Raw genomic sequence first — 20961 nt, forward strand, 5'->3', positions numbered from 1 at the left:
GGCAGTGCACAGTGCCTGTGTGTGTGTGCGCTGGGGAAGTGCATGGTGCCTGTGTGTGTGCTGGAGTAATGTGTCATGCCCCTGTGTGTGTGTTTGTGGGTGCACATGTGTGGGCGGCGGCATTGCATCATGCTTGGGGGAATGTGTGTGTGTGCATGTACTGGGGCAGAGCATGGTGTGCCTGTGTGTGTGTATGCTGGAGCAGTGCACAATGCCCCTGTGTGAGCGTGTGTGTGTGTGTGCGTGTGCTGGGGCAGTGCAGTGTGCTTGTGTATGTGTGCATGTGTGCTGGGGTAGTGCATGGTGCCTGTGTGTGTGTCTGTGCTAGGGCAGTTTATGGCGCCCGTGTGTGTGTGTGCTAGGGCAGTGCATGGTGTGCACATGTGTTTGTGTGGGCTGGGGCAGTGTATGGCGCCAGTGTGTGCATGCGCACATGTGCTGTGGCAGTGAATGGTGCCCGTGTGTGCTTTTTGTGTGCTGGGGCAGTGCCCCGTGCTAGTGCCTGGGGGTTGCTGGGGCAGTGCACAATGCCCTTGTGGGGGTGTGTGCGCGCGCTGGGGCAGTGCACAGTACACGTGTGTGTGCGTGCGCGCGCTGGGGCAGTGCCCGGTGCCCAGGGTGTATGTGTGCACGGAGAGTGCCCGCGGGGGAGGGGCAGTGCCCTGTGCCACGTGCGTGTGCCGGGTGCGGGGCAGTGCCCGGTGCCCGTGTGTGAGCCGAGTCGGGCGGTGCCGCGGGTGCGAGCGGCAGGGAGCGCCCGGGCGGTGCTCGGCGCTGCATGGGGGGGCCGGGGCGGCGCTGGGACGGGGCGGGGGAGCGGGCTCCTCCTCCTGCTGCTGCCGCCGCTGCCGCTGCCGCTGCCCGGCGGGGCGGGGCGGGGCGGGCGGGGAGGAGCGCGGAGCCCTGCGAGCCGGCAGCGGAGCGGGGATGGGGTCGGCGCCGGGGCCGGGGGCTGAGCCCCACTTGGCCGTCCTGCGCCGTGGGGGCGCCGCCGCCCCCCCCGCTGGAGCGCGGTGCTGAGCGCCCCCGCCCCCAGGTACGGGGCTGAGGGGCCATGAGGTGCCCCGGCGGGGGAAGCAGCGGGGCATGAGGGTCCCTGGTGGGGGGACTAAGATCCGTGGGGGGGATCACAAAGCCTTGTGATGAGGGCTTTGGGGGCTGGGATTCCTGTGATGGAAGCTGGGGTTGGGGGGCTGGGATTCCTGTGGGTCTGGGGGGGGCTTTGGGGAGCTGAGGTCCCTGTGACGGGGACTGGGGGATATTTGGAAGGGCAGGGGTCCCTGTTGGGAAGGGTTTGGGGGTCTTTGAGGGGGGAGGTCCCGGTGTGGGGGGCTGGGATCCCTATCGGGGGGCCTGTGGGGTGAGGTTCTGGTGTGGGGGGGGTAGGGTAGGAGGGTTTGGGAGGGTGGTCCCAGTGATGGAGGAGGTCTTTGGAAGGGGTGGGAGCCCTGTGAAGGGGTCTGGGGGGCTCTTTGGAGGGGGCAGGGAGTTTGGGGGGGTCTTTGCAGGGGTGGGGTCCCAGTGAAGGGGATTGGGGGCTGGCAGGGGTGTGGCCAGTGTGGGAGGGGGCTCTTTTGGGGCTGGGGGGGGGCTGACAGCAGCTCTGGGGGGTGCTGGGACAGATGTGAAGATGACTTAGGGCGGAGGGTCTGCATCCTGGGGCTGCCTTTGTTTGGGCTCAGAAGCAATGGGGGTGTCCCTGGCCCATCCCATCTCCCCCTCCCCTGCCCCCCACCATTCCCCTGCCTGGCACTGTTGGATGGGGAGGGGAATGTCCCTTGTCAGTGAAGCAGGGTTAGTGGGGTTGTAGGGCACCTGGGGACACCCGGCATGAGGGTAGGGCATGGAGCAGGCGAGGGGGCAGCAGCCTGTGGTGGGTGTAGTGGGGAAAGCTGAGCAGATGCTGGAGACCATGTGGACGGCTGTCTAGGAAGAGCAGAGTGGGCGTGTGAGCATGTGTGTGCGTGCGCGTGTGTGCACACTTGCGCCTGTGGGGGCGTGTGTGTGTGTATGTGTGCGTGCAGTTGGGCGTGCAGGCAGCCTCTGCTGTGGCTGCACATGCCTGCATTGCCATGTGTGCATATAATACTGCATGTGCATGCAAATGTGTGCATGTGATTTTTGTGCTTGTCCATGTGCACAGGCTTCCATGTGCATGCCTCTTGGTTTGCATGCATGAATGTGTGCGGGCAGCGTTGTCTGTTCACGTTCCTGCGTGTGTGCCTGTGCATGTGAGCCTCTGTGAGCGTAGATGCATAGCTATATGTGCAGGCAATTTATGCATGCCTCTGTGAGGGCATGTGTGTGCACAGCTTTGCATGCATGCCACTTATATGTGCAGGTCTGTGTGTGTGTGTATTCATATATAGAAACATATGCATAACTGTGTGCATGCAGTGTCAGATATGCATGCCTATCTGGGTGTGGATGAGCATCTGTGTGCATGGACAGATGACCATTTCCCCATGTACATGGCCATCTCTGTGTGTGCACCTATGCAACCTTGTGCACACCGTGGCCCGTATATTTACGCAGCACTGCATGCACACATGTGCTCTGCTGTATGTGCATGCCTTGATGGGGCAGGTGCCCGTTTTACCTCGATATATGGATGTCTCAGTGTGCGCAGGCTTGAACTTGAGGTACATTGTACAGGCATGCATCCATGCATGCATCTGTGTTCACATGGATGCAGACTCTGTGTGTGCGAGACTGCACCAGAGTGCGAGTCTAGTGCCAAGATTGTGTGTGTGGGGGGCATGTCTCCACCTGGCTCATTTGGCTTCGTTGCACATGCCTGTGTCCTTGTGCCAAGGTGTCACAGGCATATAAATGTTTCATTGTCCCTTGGAGTGTTTATTTGTGCTGGGGGGTGGGGGTACCCGTTCCTACATCCATTAACATCCTTGTGCATTTGTGCTTGAACATGGATGTCTACATGTATATTTGTCTCTGTAGGTTGGTGCTACACACCAGATGTACCAGGAGTGTGCATCACTGGTACAGTGTGTGATGTGCCTAAGAGTATCTGTGTCTGTGTGCATGGTTGTGAATAGGGTCAATCCCTAGTGCATTTTCCTCTGGGCCTAGAGTGTTTGGGGAGTGTGTGTGTGTGTGTGTGTGTGTGTGTGTGGATTTGAGTGATGGAGTCTGGTCATGTCTCTTGATCTGCATGGATGTTACAAGTGTGTAGTGTGTCTGTGTGTGCATGCAGTATGTGTTTCACAGTGTTAGGAAGTGCATTGGTATATATGGCTGGTGGGAGGGGGAATTGTGTGTGCTTTGTGTTCATGCATGCATGTGTGTGTATGCATGCATGTGTGGCCTGTGCATATCTGCAAGGTGCAAGTGGGTTTAGTAGTGCAAGCTCTGTGTGTGTGCAGGAGCATGCATGCTATGTGTACACTTGTATGCAGTCTGCATGTGTCTACACAGTGTGTGGGAGTGTATGTGTGCATGCATATATAGGTTGTGGGTGTCTTCAGTCTATGCGTGTAGGTGTCTGCAGTCTGTGTATGTGGGAGGTAGATGTGCTTGTGTGTGTACAGGCTCTGTGAAGGAATGTTGGGCACATGCATGTGCATACTGCCAGCCTGCACAATGCATGCAGGTGGGAGCACACAAATAGTGGGTATGTATTCATGTGTGTGTGCATGTGTATGGGCTGCTCATGTCCGTATGGTCATTTACATGCATTGTGGGGGGGAACATACGTCATGCAGATTGGCTGTGCGTGTCTGTGGTGCTTGTGTTGTAGTTTTGCAGGTCAGGGCTGGGAGTTTGTGTGGGGATGTGTTGGTGTATGTGGGTTGTACACATCTGTGCTGTTTGAGCGTGGAAGTATACATGCCTTGTACAATGATGTGTAGTCACGAGTGCATATGTGTGGACTGGGTGTGTGTGGGTGTTGTGTGGGTGGGCTGGGAGAGGTAGCACAGTGCATGTGTGGCAGTCTGTGTGCCATGTGTTTGCTCGGGAACGTACAGGTGCCTTGTGGGTATGTATATGTGGCCTGCATGCACGCGTGGCGGCTGTGTGTGGCTGTGGTGTGATTGTGGGGGAGTGTGCATGTGCTGGGGTGTGGGTGTTTACACATTTTTCATGCTGGTGGGAGCACACATGCCATGTGTGTGCAGCCAGGTTGCATGTGTAGGCTTGACATGTCTGCACACAGTGCATGTGGGATGGTTCACCTCTCTAGTATGTTTGGGTTGGTTCATGCACGCGCCGGGCACAGGCTGTCGGGCGCATGCTGGTGTGCCAGGGAGCCATGGCCTCGCTTCTTCTTGTTTCTGTCCCTGGTACACATGGCCTTTCTGCTCAGGAGAGAGAGATGAGCATGGAGGGGGGGAATGAATGCAACCCAGACTTGGCCCTGTATGTTCATTGTAGCCCTCCCAGCCCTGGCTCCAGGTACCCTGTATACAGACTGGATCCATGCACCCCCAGTACAGACTTCCCTGGCTTGGCTCCATGTGGCCCATATACAGAACTCTGCCTTTCTCCCCCAGCCAAGCTTCATGTGGCCCATATACAGACCCTCCTCCCCCTCCACTCCCACCCTGCCTGGATCTGTGTGTCATGTATGTAGAACATACCTGGCCTGACGCCACGTATCCTGTATATCATGCCCCAGCCCTGCTTGGCTTCCTGTGTCTTGTGAATAGACCTCCCTCTTGCCCTACTCCTTGTGTCCATTGATAGACCCCCACAACCTGCCTAGCTTTCTACGTCCCTTATATAGACCCCATCCCTGTCCTGACTCCATTTATCCTGTTTATAGAGCCCCCTGTAGCCTTGCTACATGTGTCCCGTATATGGACTCCTGCCCTGTGTGTTTGGGGGGGGGGGGGGGGTTGTTCTGGACATAGAAGACTGGGCTGTCCACAGGGGTTTGTGTGTCTTGACAGAGGAAATGGGATGTCCAGCAGGATTAGGGTCTGTGTAGGGGAGACCGAGATGGCTGCTGGGTGTTGGGGTCTGGGATGTGGACATCATAGTATGTCTGGGTGCTGGGGTCTGTGCTGCGGAGATCGGGGTGTGGAGCAGTGTTGAACTCTGGGCTGAGAAGGTTGGGGTGTAGAGGGGTGTTGGGGCCTGGGCTGGATGAATCGGGACTCTGTGTGGGGACTCAGGATTTGATCATACAAGCTGGGCATCTCCAGGAGAGCTTCTTTGTGCCCCTGTATGCCTCTGTCCTTGCACACAGCCCTCTGTCTTCCATCCACCGTCCCTTCCCAGCTCATGCACCCCTTCTCCATCCTCCTGCACACCTTCCTCCTGCCCCAGCACCCCTGAACTCTCCCTTTCCCTCCATCTGCCCATCCCCACATGCTTATGGCTCCATCCATCCTTCCTTCCTTCCCCCTGCCCCTCCTGCCTGTGTTCCTGGCTAACCAACACATCTCAAGGAATAGTCATCAATGGGGAGCCGTCAGTACGCGGGGGTGTTCCCCGCAGGGGTTCTGCGGGGATCAGTGAGCAGCAAGCATTTTCATCAATGATCTGGAAGCAGAGAGAAAGTCACCGTTTATAATGTTGGCAGATGGGGTGGGAGGAAGGGGGCAGGGGAAGGGTGTGGGGTCTCTTCAGACACAATGGGTTTTAATGGTGCAAAGGGCAAAGCCTGATGCCTCTTGGGGTAATTTTGCAGTACAAGGAGTGGCCTGGGAAGGGATCCCAGCAGCCAGCTGTGTTTTTTGGGGGGGGTTTGGGAATGGAGTGGGGGCTTGTGAGGGCCACGCTGTAGCAGGATGGGGCTAATGGGGGGTGGGGGAAGCAGGGACAGAAGGGGCTTTTTATCTCCTGAGGAGGCCACTGCAGCTTGTCTGAGGGAAGGGCCACTGAGGGATGGGCAGAGGGAGGTGGAAAGGTGGGAGATCTGCACCTGTGGTACCACGCAAAGCCTAGAGGGGTGCAGGTGGGGTTTGGCACCTTGGAGCTGGGCGCAGGGTGCAAGGCTGGGTAGCTAAAGGTGCTCTTTTGCCAAGCCCACTGCTGTATGCTGAGGCCAGGTCAGATTAGGAATCAGGCCTCATGGCTTTTCCCTACTGAGGGAGATTGCCAGGGCTGCAGCATCCCCCTCCCCACCCCCAGGCAGTCATGGAGGTGCCGCTGCCTGGGGGCTTTATGCCAGGACTGGAGGCTGTGGTTGATGGTGGGGTGATGAGGGAAATGGGCTGAAATCCCCCAGTCCAGCCTGTGCAGGGCGAGGAAAGGGGCTGAGGGGCTGGACAGAGGGTCTCAGATGCTGTGAAACCTAGGCATCCGTGTCCATCCAGCCCGCTTCTCTGTCTGTCTGCCCCACAATCCCTCATAGGCCCCCCTCTCTCCAGCTGAGCCATACACCTCCTCTCCTTGTCCCAGCCTTCCATACAGACCCCTTTGTCTGTCTGTCTGCCCCCTATGTGCCCCTTGGTATCCTATACATGACCCTCCTTTCCCTACCACACACCCTATTTCCCTCTCTCTGTCCATCCCTCTCCACCCACCTGACCCCCCACCCCCCTTTCTCCTTCTCTCCCCCATCCATTGATACACTGTAGTATTGGAGAAATACTTCCCCTGCAGGGGAGTGCCAGGCTCTATTCCGTGCCAGTCCCTGCCCCTTGTCCGGGGGCAGGGTTCCCAGGGTGGGGATATGCTCCCCCTCCTCTTCCAGACCCCCTTTCTAGAGGCGCCGCACCCCGGCAGGTGGCTGTGCCAGGCGTTCCCTGCGCCGCAGCCGGTGCTGGGCTATTCTTAGCAGCCGCGCCTTTGATTCATGCTTCTGAGAGCGCGCGCGCGCGTGTGTTCCTGCGTGTGCGTGCTGAGCGCAGCAGAGCGTGTGAGTGTGTGTGTGTGCTGAGTACAGCTGGGCCGCTGTGTGTGTGGGGGTGTATATGCATGTGTGTGCGCGCGCTCTGAGTGCAAGACCACTATGCTCGTCTTTGTGGATATATATGTGCACTCAATGCAGTATGCCGCTGTATGTGTGTGTGTGCGCGTGTGTGCGCATGCGCCTGTGTGTATGTGCTGATTGGAACAGGATCTGGATGTGTGTGTTTGTGTGTGTATGTGCTGATCACAGCAGAATCTAAGGGTGTGTGCAAGTGTGTGGTCTGTGTGCTGACCACAGCAGGATCTGGGTGTGTCAGTGTATGTATGTGCTGATCACAGCAGGATCTGGGTGGGTGTGTGCACCCATGCACACTGAGCACAGCAGGGTATCTGTGTGTGTGTCGCGCGCAGCGCGCATGTGTATGCGTATGTGTGCTGAGTGCAAGATCCCTGTGCTTGTGTTTGTGGATGTATGGGTGCACTGAATGCACCAGGGCCTGTGTGTGTGCGCACGTGGATGTGTGTGTGTGTACACATGCGTAAATTTGTGCTGAGTGCAACAGGGCCTGGAGGGGTGTTCATAGAGTACGCAGTGCTTGGGTGTATGTATTGTGTGTGTGCATGTGTGGGAATGTACGTGCTGAGTTTAGCAGTGCTTGTACGTGTGTAATGCAGCAGTGCTTGGCTGTGCATGTGTCTGGCTGTGTGTGTACATGTTGAAAGCAATGGTACCCCGGTGTGTGTACAGGAGTGTCTGGCTGTGAGGTGCATGGTGAGTGCATCAGTGCCTGGGTATGCCAGTTGCTGTATGTGCTGAACATTGCAGCACCTGTATGTGTGCATGCACTGAGTACAGCAGGGCCTGGGAGCACATGTATGCTGAAGGCAGAAGCAGGTGGGGCTGCATGCAAATGTGCATGCTTGTGTGAAGCTGGCATATACACATGTGTGTGAATGCGTGTGCCAGCATGCATGTGCATATGAGAGTCTGTGTCCCCAGGTGGAGGGAGCTCTTTCTGCCTCCATGGGCCCTTTCTGCTTCCATGTGCCTGGGGCTGGGGAGGGGTGGGGCTCTTCAAGGACTAGGGCTTGGTTCCATGCATCTTGTGCATAGACCCCCACTCCTGCCCTGCTCTGTGTGCCCTTATAAAGACTTTCCCTCCTCCCCTTGTGTGGCTTCATATGACCTTAATAGAGACCCCATCCCCATCCTGCCTCCATCTGTCCTGTATACAGAGTCCCCTATAGCCCCGCTACATGTGTCCCACGTGTTCAGGGATAGGGAGGTCTGTGATGGACTCTGGTCTGAAGCTGGCCTGGCTCAGGGGGTGGAGATTTGTGCCTAAGGGAAAGTAGATCAGCTTCAGTCTCTGCAGCTGGGGTCCAGTGGGGTCAGAGGCCAGGGGTGGGGACAGATTTTAGGGGTAGGTTTTGGAGGAGAACCCTTGCCTAACTCCTTACTCTCACCTCCAGCCTCAGCATAACTCCTAACTTCCCTCACCCACTGTCATCTTCCATGTGCTCCAGATGCACCCTGCCCTCCTCTCCAGGCCCCCCAGCCACACTCCTCATGGGTAAAAATCTCCATGGGGACGCTGGGGGTAGAAGGGCAGTGGGGTCTGGTGGCTTAGAGCATTTCAGCTGGCAGTAAGGACACCTGAGTTCTTTCCCAGCTCTGGGAGCAGAGCAGATCTAATGGCCTAGAGCAAGGGGGCTGGGATGCAGGGCAACTGGGTTCTCTCCCAGCTCTGGAGGAGAGTCAGGGCTGGTGGGTTGGAGGGCGGGGGGGTGGGGGGCTGACAGTCAGGATGCCTGGGCTCTCTCCTAGCTCTGCGAGGGGAGTGGTATCTGATGGTTTCAAGCAGGAGGTGCTGAGAACCTGGACTCCTGGGTTCTTTCTCAGCTCAGGGAGGGTTGTCTCTCCCCCCCCCCCCCCCCCCCCCCCCCCCCCCCCCCCCCCCACTGCATTGCCCAGCAGATTTCCCGCCGGATTGTGGCATGACAGAGCCAGAGCTTTGATGGCTGCCTGTCTCCATGGAAACGGTAAAGGAGATGAAGGGAATTCAGGCCTCAGGCCTGGAGCTAGGCCTTGCTCTGGGGAGGGGGGACCTGCAGCCAGGCCTGCTAATGGGGAGTCTCAGGGGGGAAGGGGCAGGTGAGCTTGGTGGGGTTAGTCCCTGGGGCATGGGGGGCGGCACCTTGGCAGTGTAGGGTGTGGACAGGAGCCTCTCCAGGGCTCAGACAGAGGCCCTTGCACTGAGTAGAGAGGTTAGTGGCCAGGGTGGCTGGCGGTGGGAGTTGTGATGGGGGTCCCTGGAGGCAGGGAGCGTGGTGGACTTGGACACGGAAGCTGTTGTGGGAGGGAGGGGCTGGGTTGCATGGGGGTTGAGTGGGGCAGGAGCTGGAGGGGCTGGAGGAAGGGTCAGGTGTAGGGGGCAGGAGTAGTGGAGGCCTCAGCCCCTCCCCTTGCCCTATGTGCAGCTGAAAGGAACTGAGGCTGCTTGATTTACAGCAGAATTTGCATCTTCATCAAAGCTGAGGACTGGTGGGGGGAGGGCCACAGCTGTCTTTGTGCGCGTGTGCCCTGAGCATGGGGTGTGCACAAGTGTGTACCTCCCTGCGTGTGCCTCTGGGAGCATGTATGCATGCGCATTGTATGCACATGTGTGTACCTGCGTGACATGTGCAGGCATGTATATCTCTCCATGTATAGATGTGCTTAGCCTATAGATGGATGCACCTTTCTGATACACCTGTTATAGATCTGTGTGCCTGTGCTGGTTGGATGCGTACACATGTGTGCGCATTGGGTGCATCTGGGTGTGTTGCAGATGCACGCGTGTGCATGTGTATGTGAGTCTGTGGAAGTAAACATATTTGGGTGTCTATATGCATATGTGTGTGTGTGTGTGTGTGGAGGTGCACCTGTGTGTGTTGTGTGCAAGCATAGTGGCACATGTGCGTATAGGGGGAGTGTGCACTTGTGTATGCATGTGAAAGAGTGTGTGTAGAGGGGAGTGTGTATGTGCATGTATATATATGAGAGGATGTAAAGATTCAGGCCTTGTTATGAGTCTTTTGGAGTGACACCTTAGTCTGGGTTTGTCTGTACATCTCTACTAACCCCACCACCCCACATAGGATTCCCCCAGCCCCATGATAGCACTGCTTCTGAACAGGGTGATATAGCTGTTTCCTCTGCCCCAATGTCCCTGGCTTGTGGGGTGAGGCCACTGGAGCAGTCACATCTGCCTTAGGTTGTGCCAGTCCCATTGGCTGCAATTGGTGCCCCTGAAGCAGGGACATGAGTCCCTTGCTGTCATCAGAATTATACCAAGGCCCCTTGCCTGGCACCAAGATTTAACTAGCTCAGCAATGTGCCCCATGACAGAAGAGGCTGCATCTTAGCAGTGGGTGAGGGGCTCTGGTATAATGAGCTCCCAACATGCCCTACCCCAGAGGTGGCTGCAGCTCAGCTCTGGGTGGGCCCTAGACTCTCCACCCCAGTCAGGATGGTGGAGCTCTGCACTCCTTTTGCCCTTCCTGGGCTAATTTTAGTCGGTGTCGGCAGAGTGGAAAGTGGGGCAGTTGTCCCAGGGTGGCAGGCAGGATTCTGGGACGCACTGTTCTACTCGGACCCAGATTGGCCGGCCCCGGGCGCTGCGTGGAACTGGGGCAAGGTCTCTTCCAATGTCACCCACCAGCACTTGCGGGGCATGGAGAGGAGGAGAAGGGCCAGGGGGTGGGGCCTTGGTGGGGCCAGGAGGGTGACTGGGGAAGGAGATGGGCACGGCCTGGGCTTGTGGCAGAGAATGCACATGTGTGGACCCATGTGCTTGCACATGCATGTGATCCTTTGTGTGATGGTGGGGAACTGAGGCATTGCCTGTACAGGTGGAGAGTGGAGAGCTTCAGTGCCCTCTCCTACCTATCCCACCTGCTCGCCCCCAGCTCCTGTGGCCCCCCCATGCTGACCTCCCCAACCTCCCCAGCTGTGCCCCCACCTGTCCTGAGTTAACCCCTTCTTACCCCTGCCCACTGGCCGCAGTCTCCACCTTCCCAATCCTGAAGCCTTCTGGCTGACCCTGTCTCTCCCCTCTCCGCCCCCACAGCTGGCCTGTGATGCTGCAGCCTCCCTGTGGCATCGACAATGCCCCAGAGCCCCGTGTCCAGCGAGGAGGAGGAGAGGGTCTCGGACTATCCTGAGGGGGAGTCGGACTCCGAGAGCTCCCGGGACGGCTCCCCTGGTGCTAACCCCGGCCACCCTGCCCACAGGACCCTGGGGCGCCCCCTGCCGGTGCCGGACGACGCCCACTTCAGTATGATGGTCTTTCGGATTGGCATTCCTGACCTGCACCAGACGGTGAGTTAGGGGGTGGGGGGCGGAACTGCACAGCCTCATCCATCCCACACAGTGCAGAGAGGAACTGAAGAGGGAGATGGGACAGTCCCCTCCCCCTCTGGTCCTTCACCCTAGCCCCCCTACCCCATCCCCCCAGCTCCCCTCTGACCTGGCATACTCCTTCCCTTCCCCCAGCTCTCCCACACTCCCCCTCCCACCTCCCTGCTCCCCTTGCCCCTCCTTGCTCTCCCTGGGGGGGTCATTAGCTGAGCCAGATGAATCTTTGGATCAGCACAAGACAGTAAAGCACCGCCCCCCCCATCCTTAGCAGAGAATCCAGGACAGAGAGCATCAGTAAACAGCTCTTCTGCCCAACCTGGCTGGACCTTTCATCTGTTGGGTTGGAGGGGATTCATGAGCAGGCCTATAGCCCCCAGAGGTCCATGCACCACTCTTTTACCACAGCCCCCTGTCTCTACCGCGTCCCTCCACAGGGCAGCTGAATCCCTGCCCTGCCACAGGCATCTGTCTCCCAGCTTTTCCTATGCCCCCACTCCATCCTCTGTAGCTGGGGCCTTCCAGACTCCACCCTATCCTTCCCCATAGGCGCTGCTTCCTCAGCATTGCCCCATTGTGGGCACCTGCTTCACCCTGCACAGCCTCCCCTATGTATTCCTGCTCCCAGGGGCTCCCCTCTATCCTAAGTATGCCCCCACAGTCTACAGTGAGCCCTCCCCTTCATCTCTCTTTGAGTGCCTTATCTCTTCACCCCTCCTTGGAAGCAGAGACCTAGGCTACATCTCTGCCCCACAGATGGGAGGCTCCTGCTCCTTTAAGGCTTCTCTCCCACTTCATCCTTCCCCATCCGGGTTTGCAAGTGCACTATGGAAACTGTTGCCACGGATCACAAATTATCATCTCCATGGTGATGGGGGTGGGGGGTGCTGCTAGGTAGCAGCATAGACCCCTATCTGAGGGGGGTGGGGGGGCACCCCCTGGGCATAAGTTGAGGGAGATTTGATGCTCATAACCCACCCCATGCTAGAGGGTGCTGTGCTGCTGGGGGGGGGGGGGGCTGTATAAATAGACCCTGCACCCACCCCAGAGGTAGCTGCATTTCAGCACCAGGCAAAGGGTCCCTATATTAACAGCCTGCCAGTATGCCTCACCCCAGAGGTGGCTGCATATAGTGGTAAACTGGGGTCTCCTTGGTGTGCCCCACTCCAGAACTGGCTGCATCTCAATGCTGGGTGAGGGCTTCCATATAACCAGCCTCAGTGCACCCCACCCCAGAGCCAGCCGCATCTCAGTGCTGGGGGAGGAGTCCTTATATAACCAGCCCATCTCAGAACTGGGTGCATCTGGGTTAGAGGTCCCTGCTGACTGTGGGCTGCCCCTTCTGTACCTCCTACCCCCTCCCTAGAAATGTTTGCGCTTCAACCCGGATGCAGCCATTTGGGTGGCAAAGCAGCAGATCCTGTGCACCCTCAATGAGAGCCTCAAGGATGTGCTGAACTATGGGCTCTTCCAGCCGGCCACCAATGGGCGTGATGCCAAGTTCCTGGACGAGGAGCGCCTACTGCGCGAGTACCCCCAAAGCTTTGAGAAGGGTGTACCCTACCTGGAGGTACCACCAGGGCCACCCTTACCCCTGGCTGGGTTGGGGGGCATGCAGAGCATGGGCTGTAGGCACAAGGAAAGGGTGGGGGGAGCCTGGTAGAAGGGGGTGGGGCTCTGGGTACAGAGGATGTGGTTATGGGGAAAGGGGTGGGGCTTTGTGGGAGGTAAGAGCTGTGTGGGAGTGGGTTTGGGGTGGGAGGGAAGGGCTTTGTGAGGGTGGGCAAAGTTGTGGGGGGGGTGCAGGCTCTGAGTGGATTGAGGTGGTATTTCCAGTGGCAGTGACTCCTTGTCGTGTCCCCCCCCCCCCACCAACTTGTATCCCCAGTTCCGGTACAAGACCCGGGTTTACAAACAGACCAACCTGGATGAGAAGCAGCTGGCAAAACTGCACACCAAGGTGAGAGCCGAGCCCTGCCCACTACCTGCCCTGGCTCCGCCCCTCCCCACTACACCCATCCTAGCTCTGCCCCTTCCTACCACACCTGCCCAGGCATGGAGTTCCCTTCTGTCTTCCCCTCCAGGGCCCTCTCTCTGCATGGCTGGACCTTGCCTACAGCTGCAGTTTCCCCCCACCACACTCTTTCACCCCTACAGTCGTACATCAACCCTCAACTCTTTCACTTGTAACAGCTGCATAGTGGCCCCCTCAATATATTCCTTAGCTATTACATTCACCCAGTGGTCTCCCCTTCCTTCACCTCTACCTGCGCAGAGCAGTCTCCACTATTTCATCTACTACAGTTGCAGAGCAACCCCTTCAACTCTGTAGTCACACAGCAGTCCTCCAGCTGCTTTCCCCTTACAGTTACGCAGTGAGTGTCCTCAGCTCCAGTTTGTACAGTCAGTGATGTCATATCCTGTACAGTCACATGGCAACTCCCACTTCTAAACTCCTGCAATGATACAACAACCCCCAGATCCTTCAGTCGTATACCAACCTTCTACCCCATCCCCCTATGGTTGTACATTGACCCCTCCAGTCCTGCCTATAGTCACACACTAGCTGTGACTCCTTCCACTGGCAGTCAGCATGCTCACCCCCTGCTCCTTCACCCCTACAGCTGCACATCAGCCTTCTACTCCTCCCTGCTGCTATTGCACATCAGCCTACCCGCTCCTCCCATTACCATCGCACATCAACCCCCTGACTCCTTCCCCCTACATTCGCACACTACCCCAAACTCCTTCCTCTTGCGGTCACAAGTTAACCCCCCACTCCTTCACCCCTACAGTTGCACAGCAACCCCCACTCTTCCCCCCAACTGCCAGCCTCCCAGTCTACCCCCTACAGCTGCATCTCCCTGACTTCTCCCCAATACAGTCACACATCAATCCTCCTATTCCCCTCCTGCAGTCACACACCAGCTTCCTATTTCTCTCCCCTATATTCACACACCAACCCCCTACTGCTCCTCCCTACAGTTGCACACCAACTCCGTCCTCTTACAGTCATATGCTAACCACCCACTCCTTCATCCCTACACTTGCATGCAGTCTTCTGCTCCTTCACCCTTACAGGTGCACAGCAGCCCCATGCCTCCTCCCTACAATCACTTACAAGTTCCCCACTCCTTTCCCTACAGCTGCACCCCCACTTCCCACCTACATTTGCACACACTCCCACTCCTCCCCACTAGTCACACACCAATCCCATTCCTCTCCTACAGTCATGCACCAGTCCCCCACTCCTCCCTGCTGTAGTCTCACACGAACCCCCCACTCCTTCCCCCCAGCATTGCACGCTGTCCCAGAGAATCTCTTCACACCACATTGCTGTCTGCAGTCCCTGTGCTGTCTTCCCCATCTCTCCTTTCTCCACCCCCATGTTTCCCTGCTCACACCTACCCCGTCGTGCCGCAGACCGGCCTGAAGAAGTTCCTGGAGTACGTGCAGCACGGCTCAGTGGAGAAGGTGGCGCGACTGTTGGACAAGGGCCTGGATCCCAACTACCACGACTCAGACAGTGGGGGTGAGTGTAGGGAGGGGGAGGGGCCCGCCAGGGGTGGCAGGGCTGTCCTGGCCCAGCCCCCCAGCGGTGATGGTGTGCCATGCTCCTGCCTGCAGAGACCCCGCTGACCTTGGCCTCACAGCTGGATGGCACGGTCGAGATCATCCGGCTTCTGTGCCTCGGGGAGCCCACATCGACTTCCGGGCACGGGATGGTGCTACTGCACTGCACAGAGCTGTGTGCACCCGGCGCTATGCGGCCCTCATGGTACAGACCCCCTGGGTTGCTGCATGGGGTATGCTGATGGACTTGGGCGGGCGCAACATGTCAGGAGTGTGCCCAGCTCATGGGCCCAGTGTGGGATAGGGGAGTGTAGTGTTGTACGCAGGATGTGTGTGCAGTGCATGTGTGGAGTGGTGGGTGTATTGGTGAAGTGCATGTGTAGGATGGAGGGTGTGTTGTGCAGTGTGTATTCAGGGTGCAGCATCTATGCAGTGTGTATTCAGGGTGAAGTGTGTGTGGGTTCAGTGCATATGCAGGGTGGAGCATGTGTGGTGCAGTGTGTGTACAGGGTGTAGTATGTGTATGTGCAGTGAGTGCAAGGTGGAGCACGTGTGTGTGCAGTGAAGTCCTGCAGCTCCAGGGCCTGACACAGTGCACGTACAGCAAACGTGGCATTTGTGCAGTGTGTGCTGCTGCCATGATTGTGCAGGGCACGCAGCACGTCGATGCAGTGTACATGCAGCATGCATGGTGCAGTGCCTGTAGCATGGGCAACCACAGCGTGTGGTGTGAGGCAGCGCAGTGCGTGCAGTGCTTACCGTGCCCCTGGATGGACTCCACCTCCCTGTTCCCTCCCTACCCCTTTGCTCTTTGCCCCCCCACCCAGGCACTGCTGGACCTCGGGGCTCCCCCAATTACAAGGACCGCCGTGGCCTGACCCCCCTGTACCACACGGCCATGGTGGGGGGCGACCACGGTGCTGTGAGCTCCTTCTTTACAACCGGGCGCACATCGGCACCGTGGACGAGAACGGTGGCAGGAGATTCATCAGGTTAGACCACCTCCCAAGCCAGAATGCGCCCCCATCTTCTCCCAGACAGATGCTCCCTCTATAGAGCGTGCCCTCACTTGCCCTGGCCACGCCCCCTGATCACTTCCGCCACCCAGGGAGCAGACGCCCACAGCCTGCTCCGTTCTCACCAGGATTCCCCGCTGAGACCCCTTGATGGAGACCCCCCCTTTACAGGGGGTGCCCTTTTTCCCATCCTGATCCCTTCCTTCTGCCTCCCACTCTGGGGGGGTGGGAGTTCCCCGTGTCTCTCTATGAATTGTGATTGTGACTGGGCTGTGCCAATGCTCCTGCTGGGACTTAAAGCTGGAGGTTCCTGGCTAGAGGGTCTTGCCCCTCTGCTCAGGTCAGACTGATCACCACAGTTGGGATCAGGAAGGAATTTTATCCATGGTCAGATTGGTGTGGACTGGGGTGGGGGTGAGGGGTTGCCTTCCTTTGTAGCAGAGCTGTGTGGCTTCTACCTGGGATCTCTTGAGCATATATTGACAACCTTTTCCAGCAGCAGGACGTTGGCTGCCGTGGTCCCCCTGCTTTACCTGTGGCAGGTTTGGGTGTTGTGACTTATGTTGTGTCAGGGTTGAGCTAGCTTTATGAAGAGGTTAGACAGTGGAATGTACAGATGGTTGGCTAGGCTGATCCTGCCTCAGGCATGGGGTTGGACTAGATGTGACCTCTGCAGGTCCCTTCCAGCCCGACTGCTCTATGATTCTAACTGTGGGCTTGGACCCTGCCCCAGCCCTATACCAGCAGCCTGTGCTGTGGCTGCCCCCATCCCACCAGCTGTGGCTGGGCTGGGGAAGGGTGGTGGGGGGGGTCTACCCATGCACTGTCCCCCTTCCTCCTGGCCCCTGCTGATGTGCTGCTGTGGCCCCCCCAGGCTTGCCAGCATGGGCACTCCCAGCACCTGGAGCACCTCCTGTTCTATGGGCTGAGCCAGCTGCCAGAACGCATCAGGGAACACTGCCCTGCATATCTGCGCCTGTACAACAAGGTGGGTGACCCCCTCTGCCCTTCCCCCCGAATCCCTACACAGCTCCTGCACCCCCCACCCCAACATGCTTTCCAGAGCCTACTCTGTAGCCCCAACCTGCTCCTTTCAACCTGGAGCACCTCGCACATGTGGTTGTGCGTTTGTGCCCTGTTCAACAAGTGGGGACCTCCTATGTCCATCTGCTCCTCCTTCAACCTGCCCCACGGTCTGTCCAGGCCAGAACACAGTGGGAAACACAGCCCTCCACACCTGTGCCCTATCTGAAGTGAGGTGGGTCATCCTTTCAACACCCCCCCCTCCCCCCCCCCCCCCCCGGATCTCATTACTGCCCTCCTGAGTCCCAGAATGCTTTATACATCTCCACCTTCTGCAGAAGGGTTGGTGCCCCCTGCCCCAGACTCATTCAGCCCCCACTGACACCCTCCCACCCTCAACAATACTTTGAGGAACACCACCTTACATATCCCCCCTTACTGCACAAGGAAGTGTCCCCCACCCAGTGCTCACCCCTCCAGCACAGAGTACCTCCCTGATTTGCCCCTTATGACTGTCCAGAGGCCCGGGGGCCTCTTTAAACTCCTTGCCATGGGGAGGGGAGCAGGGTGCCCTGAGCCTCCCAAAGTGTGTGGGGGAGGTGGTCAGAGGGGGATGCTGCTTACTGAGATTGTCAGGGTCTCTAACATGGGGCCTGGGTAATGGAGAGGGAGATCCTGGGGTCTCATGCTATGCTGCTCTGACCCAAGGAGAGCTGTGCCCGCATCCTCCTGTACCGTGGGGCCAACAAGGAAATCAAGAACAACAGTGGACAGACACCCTTTCAGGTGGGGGGGAGTGACATGACATGGTGGGGGAAATCTCTTGGCTGAGGGATTGGGGAGCAGAGTGGCTGTTTGGAGATGCAGGGGGGCATCTTTGATGTGGGGATGGGGACACGGGGTGTCTGGGAGTGTGATGGGAGGTGTTGGAAGTTTGGGGACACAGAGTGTCTGCAGGGGTGTGCGTGGTCCCTGGGGTGGGATCGAGGTACAGATGTCTGGGAAGGTGCAGGGGGCCCCTGGGGTTGGGTCATAAGGGGTGTCTGTGCGGGTGTGGTGGAAGTCTGGGGAAATGCAGGGACACAGGGGATATCTGTGGGGGTGCCAGGATATTCAGAAGTTGTGGGGGTGGGGGCTACTGGACAGGGGTACCCTGGATGTAGGAGAGGTCTGGGGGCCTTAGGGCATTGTGGAGGTTGGGGGGTGGGTATGTGGGGGGGTCAAGGAGCTTTGGGGATCCCCCTGCCTCTGACACTTCCTGCCCCCTTCCCTACCCAGGTGGCTGTAATTGCTGGGAACTTTGAGCTGGGGGAGCTGATCAAGAGCCATCGAGATTCAGATGTGGGTGAGTCGGGGCCCAGCACCTGTGGGACCAGGGGCCTCACGTGCAGGATGGGGGTGCCCAGCTTGTGGGGAACCACCTAGCTATGCGTCTTAATAGCCCAAACACACAGGGGGACCCTGCCCCCGACCACACCCACATAGACCTCCTTGGGACTGTCCCCCACCAGCCACTCCCCCATCAGCCTGATAATAGGCCATGCCCCCTGGACTGGATAGGGAACCCAACCCCTTTGGCCATGCCCAGATGCCTGTCCACTGCTGGGGGATGCGGTTCAGAGACCAGTTCCTTTGGAAGCATCCCCTGTGGTCCCTGGATTCAGGATCCCTAGGGGCCCTGCCTTGGTGTCCCCCCCAACCACTGCCTCCCCCAACAACCTTGTGTTGCCTGTTGCCCCCCCTGCCCACCCCCTGTGTCCCCAGTTCCCTCCTTCCTTCCATGACCTCTGTGCCTCCCTTCCCCGCACCTTCCAACCCTCGCTGATGCTGTGCCCTGCAGCCCCTCCCCACCCACCCTGTGCCCCCTGCTGACGCCATGCCCTGCAGTCCCGTTCCAGGAGACCCCGCAGTACGCCAGCCGGCGCCGGGATGGGGGCCGCAGCCTGGCAGTGCCCCATATCCTGCTCCGGGCCAACAGTGACACCAGCATGAACGTGCCCGACTGGATGCTGTATGGGCCTGGGGGCTCACCCGCCCCCCCCACTGTAGCGGTGCAGACCCCTAAGATCACCGGGACCCTGCGCAGTGCCAGCTCCCCCCGCGGTGCCCGCACCCGCTCCCCCTCCCGTGGGCGGCACCCTGAGGATGCCAAGAGACAGCAGCGGGGGCGCCCCAGGTATCTGGACCCTGGGTTTTCTGCCTGGCGCTGGGTGGCAGAGTGGGTCTTGGAGGCAGAGTGGGAACTAGGGCACCAGGGTTCTATCCCAGTTTTGGGAGGGGAGTGGGGTCTAGTAAGTTAGAGCAGGGTACGTTGGGAACCAGGATGCTTGGGTTCTACCTGGCTCTAGGATGAGAGGATGGAGTCTGTTGAGTTAGAGCAGGGGAGGCTGGGAACTAGGACACCTGGGTTCTATCCAGCTGTGGGAGTTGGTGGGTTATGACTGGAGGCCTGGCAGTCAGGATGCCTGGGTTCTCTGGCATCTCCCTGTCTGCCTGCAGCTCCAGCGGCTTTTCCAAGGACACGGGGCCAGGGGGGACGCTGAACAGCCGGGGGGTGAAGCGGAAACTGTACTCGGCTGTGCCCGGGCGCACCTTCATGGCCGTGAAGCCCTACCAGGCGCAGGCTGAGGGCGAACTGTCTCTCAGCAAGGGCGAGAAGATCAAGGGTAGGACACCCAGACTTCTGGCTTCTGATGGGAGGGTAGCAGGCTGGTATTTTTGAGTGCTAGGACTCCTGGGTTCCATCCCCTGCTCAGTGAGGGCGGTAGGTGGGACAGTCTGGGCCTCCTGAGTTGTCTGCCTGACCCTGCATGGGACAGTGGTATACGCATGTGTGTGCTGATGCTGATGTCATGAGGGTGTGTGTATACGGTTCTGTGTGTGCATGTGAGGGGGCACTGTAGCATGTATGCATGCACTGGTGTTACAGGTTTGAGTGCATTGTAGTACCTAGGCATGCATGTGTGTGTGCGTGCTTGTGTGTGTTTGCATGTATACAAGCTGCGGGGAGGGCCTGTGGGAGAAACTTGTAATGGGCTATTGCATGGGACTAAGGCAGAGATGCTGCAAGGGGGGTGTTACGGCCCTCAGTGGAGTGGGGTGGTGTGTGTGTGCACGCATGCTAATGAAGGGGTCTCTAGGGGATGTGCACACCAACATGCCAGGTTGGAGCGGTCCCAGGGTCACCTTGATCTGACCATGCTCTTCTTTCTGGTGTCACCTGTAGGAGCTGCTGGGTTGTGGGAGGGGGTGTTGGTGGCTCTAGGGTCATGGAGTGGGGGTGGAGTGTGAACGGGGGTGTAGGGTTGGGTGGGTATGTCAGATTCGGAGTATAAGTGGGTGAGGTGCTTTGGGTGTCTAGGAGTGCAAAATATTTGGGGGTGTAAACTGTGTGGGATTAGGCGGGTGTGTCTGGAGGAGCAGAGTTTGTAGGATGTGTCTAGGTATGCAGGTTGTGTGGGTGTGAGTTAAGTAGGGGGTACAGGTTGTGGATGTTTTTGGGGAGCAGGGCATGTGGGGTTGTAGGTTGTCTCTGTGGGTGTGTGTGTGTGTGGGCTGCATGTTTGTGGGGGAGGTATGGGCTCTATGTCTTGGTGTGTAAGGTGGGGTTCAGACTGAGTCTGGATGTATTTGAGGGTTCAGACTATCTGGGTGGGTGTGGGGGCTCAGACTGCATGTCTGAATGAGTGGAAGGTATGGGCTGTGTGTCTGGGTGTGTGCAGGTTTGGACTGTGTGTAGGGGTTCAGGCTGTTGTGTGTGTGTGTGTGGTAGCTCAGGCTATGTGATTGGCAGGCGGTATGGGCTGTGTGTATGTGATGGTGGGGTATGGGCTGTGTCTGTGTGGGGAGGGGTTCAGGCTGTGTGTCTGTGGCAGGGGGCTATGGGCTGTGTGTGTAGGTATATGTGTCGGGGGTCCAGGCTTTGTGCGTGTTGGGGTGATATGGGCTGTGTGTCTGTGTTGGGGGGCTTCAGGCTATGTGTGTATGGCGGAGGGTACAAGCTCTGTGTGATATGGGGGTATGGGGATTCAAGCTGTGAGTGTGGGAGATATGGGTTGTATGTCTTTGTGCGTGCGTGGTAGTTCAGGCTGTGTGCATTGGGGGTGTGGTACAGATTGTGTGTGGGGAGGT

General features: G+C 58.2%; 1 protein-coding gene across 1 annotated transcript in view; it reads left to right on the plus strand.

Annotated features, from left to right (window-relative positions):
• Positions 1 to 20961, plus strand: part of SHANK1 (SH3 and multiple ankyrin repeat domains 1) — a 57770-nt gene that overhangs the window by 12119 nt on the left and 24690 nt on the right. The window contains 16 exon segments of the mRNA XM_059728234.1: positions 10932 to 11182; positions 12585 to 12788; positions 13107 to 13178; positions 14642 to 14750; positions 14846 to 14908; positions 14911 to 14996; positions 15619 to 15631; positions 15634 to 15699; positions 15702 to 15761; positions 15764 to 15783; positions 16682 to 16737; positions 16739 to 16799; positions 17542 to 17616; positions 18109 to 18175; positions 18718 to 19006; positions 19330 to 19496. Coding sequence (XP_059584217.1) covers positions 10970 to 11182; positions 12585 to 12788; positions 13107 to 13178; positions 14642 to 14750; positions 14846 to 14908; positions 14911 to 14996; positions 15619 to 15631; positions 15634 to 15699; positions 15702 to 15761; positions 15764 to 15783; positions 16682 to 16737; positions 16739 to 16799; positions 17542 to 17616; positions 18109 to 18175; positions 18718 to 19006; positions 19330 to 19496 — 1621 coding nt within the window. The 5' untranslated portion in view covers positions 10932 to 10969.

The sequence above is a fragment of the Alligator mississippiensis genome, chromosome 5 (genome assembly GCF_030867095.1).
Source record: "Alligator mississippiensis isolate rAllMis1 chromosome 5, rAllMis1, whole genome shotgun sequence".
NCBI classification, from domain to species: domain Eukaryota; kingdom Metazoa; phylum Chordata; order Crocodylia; family Alligatoridae; genus Alligator; species Alligator mississippiensis.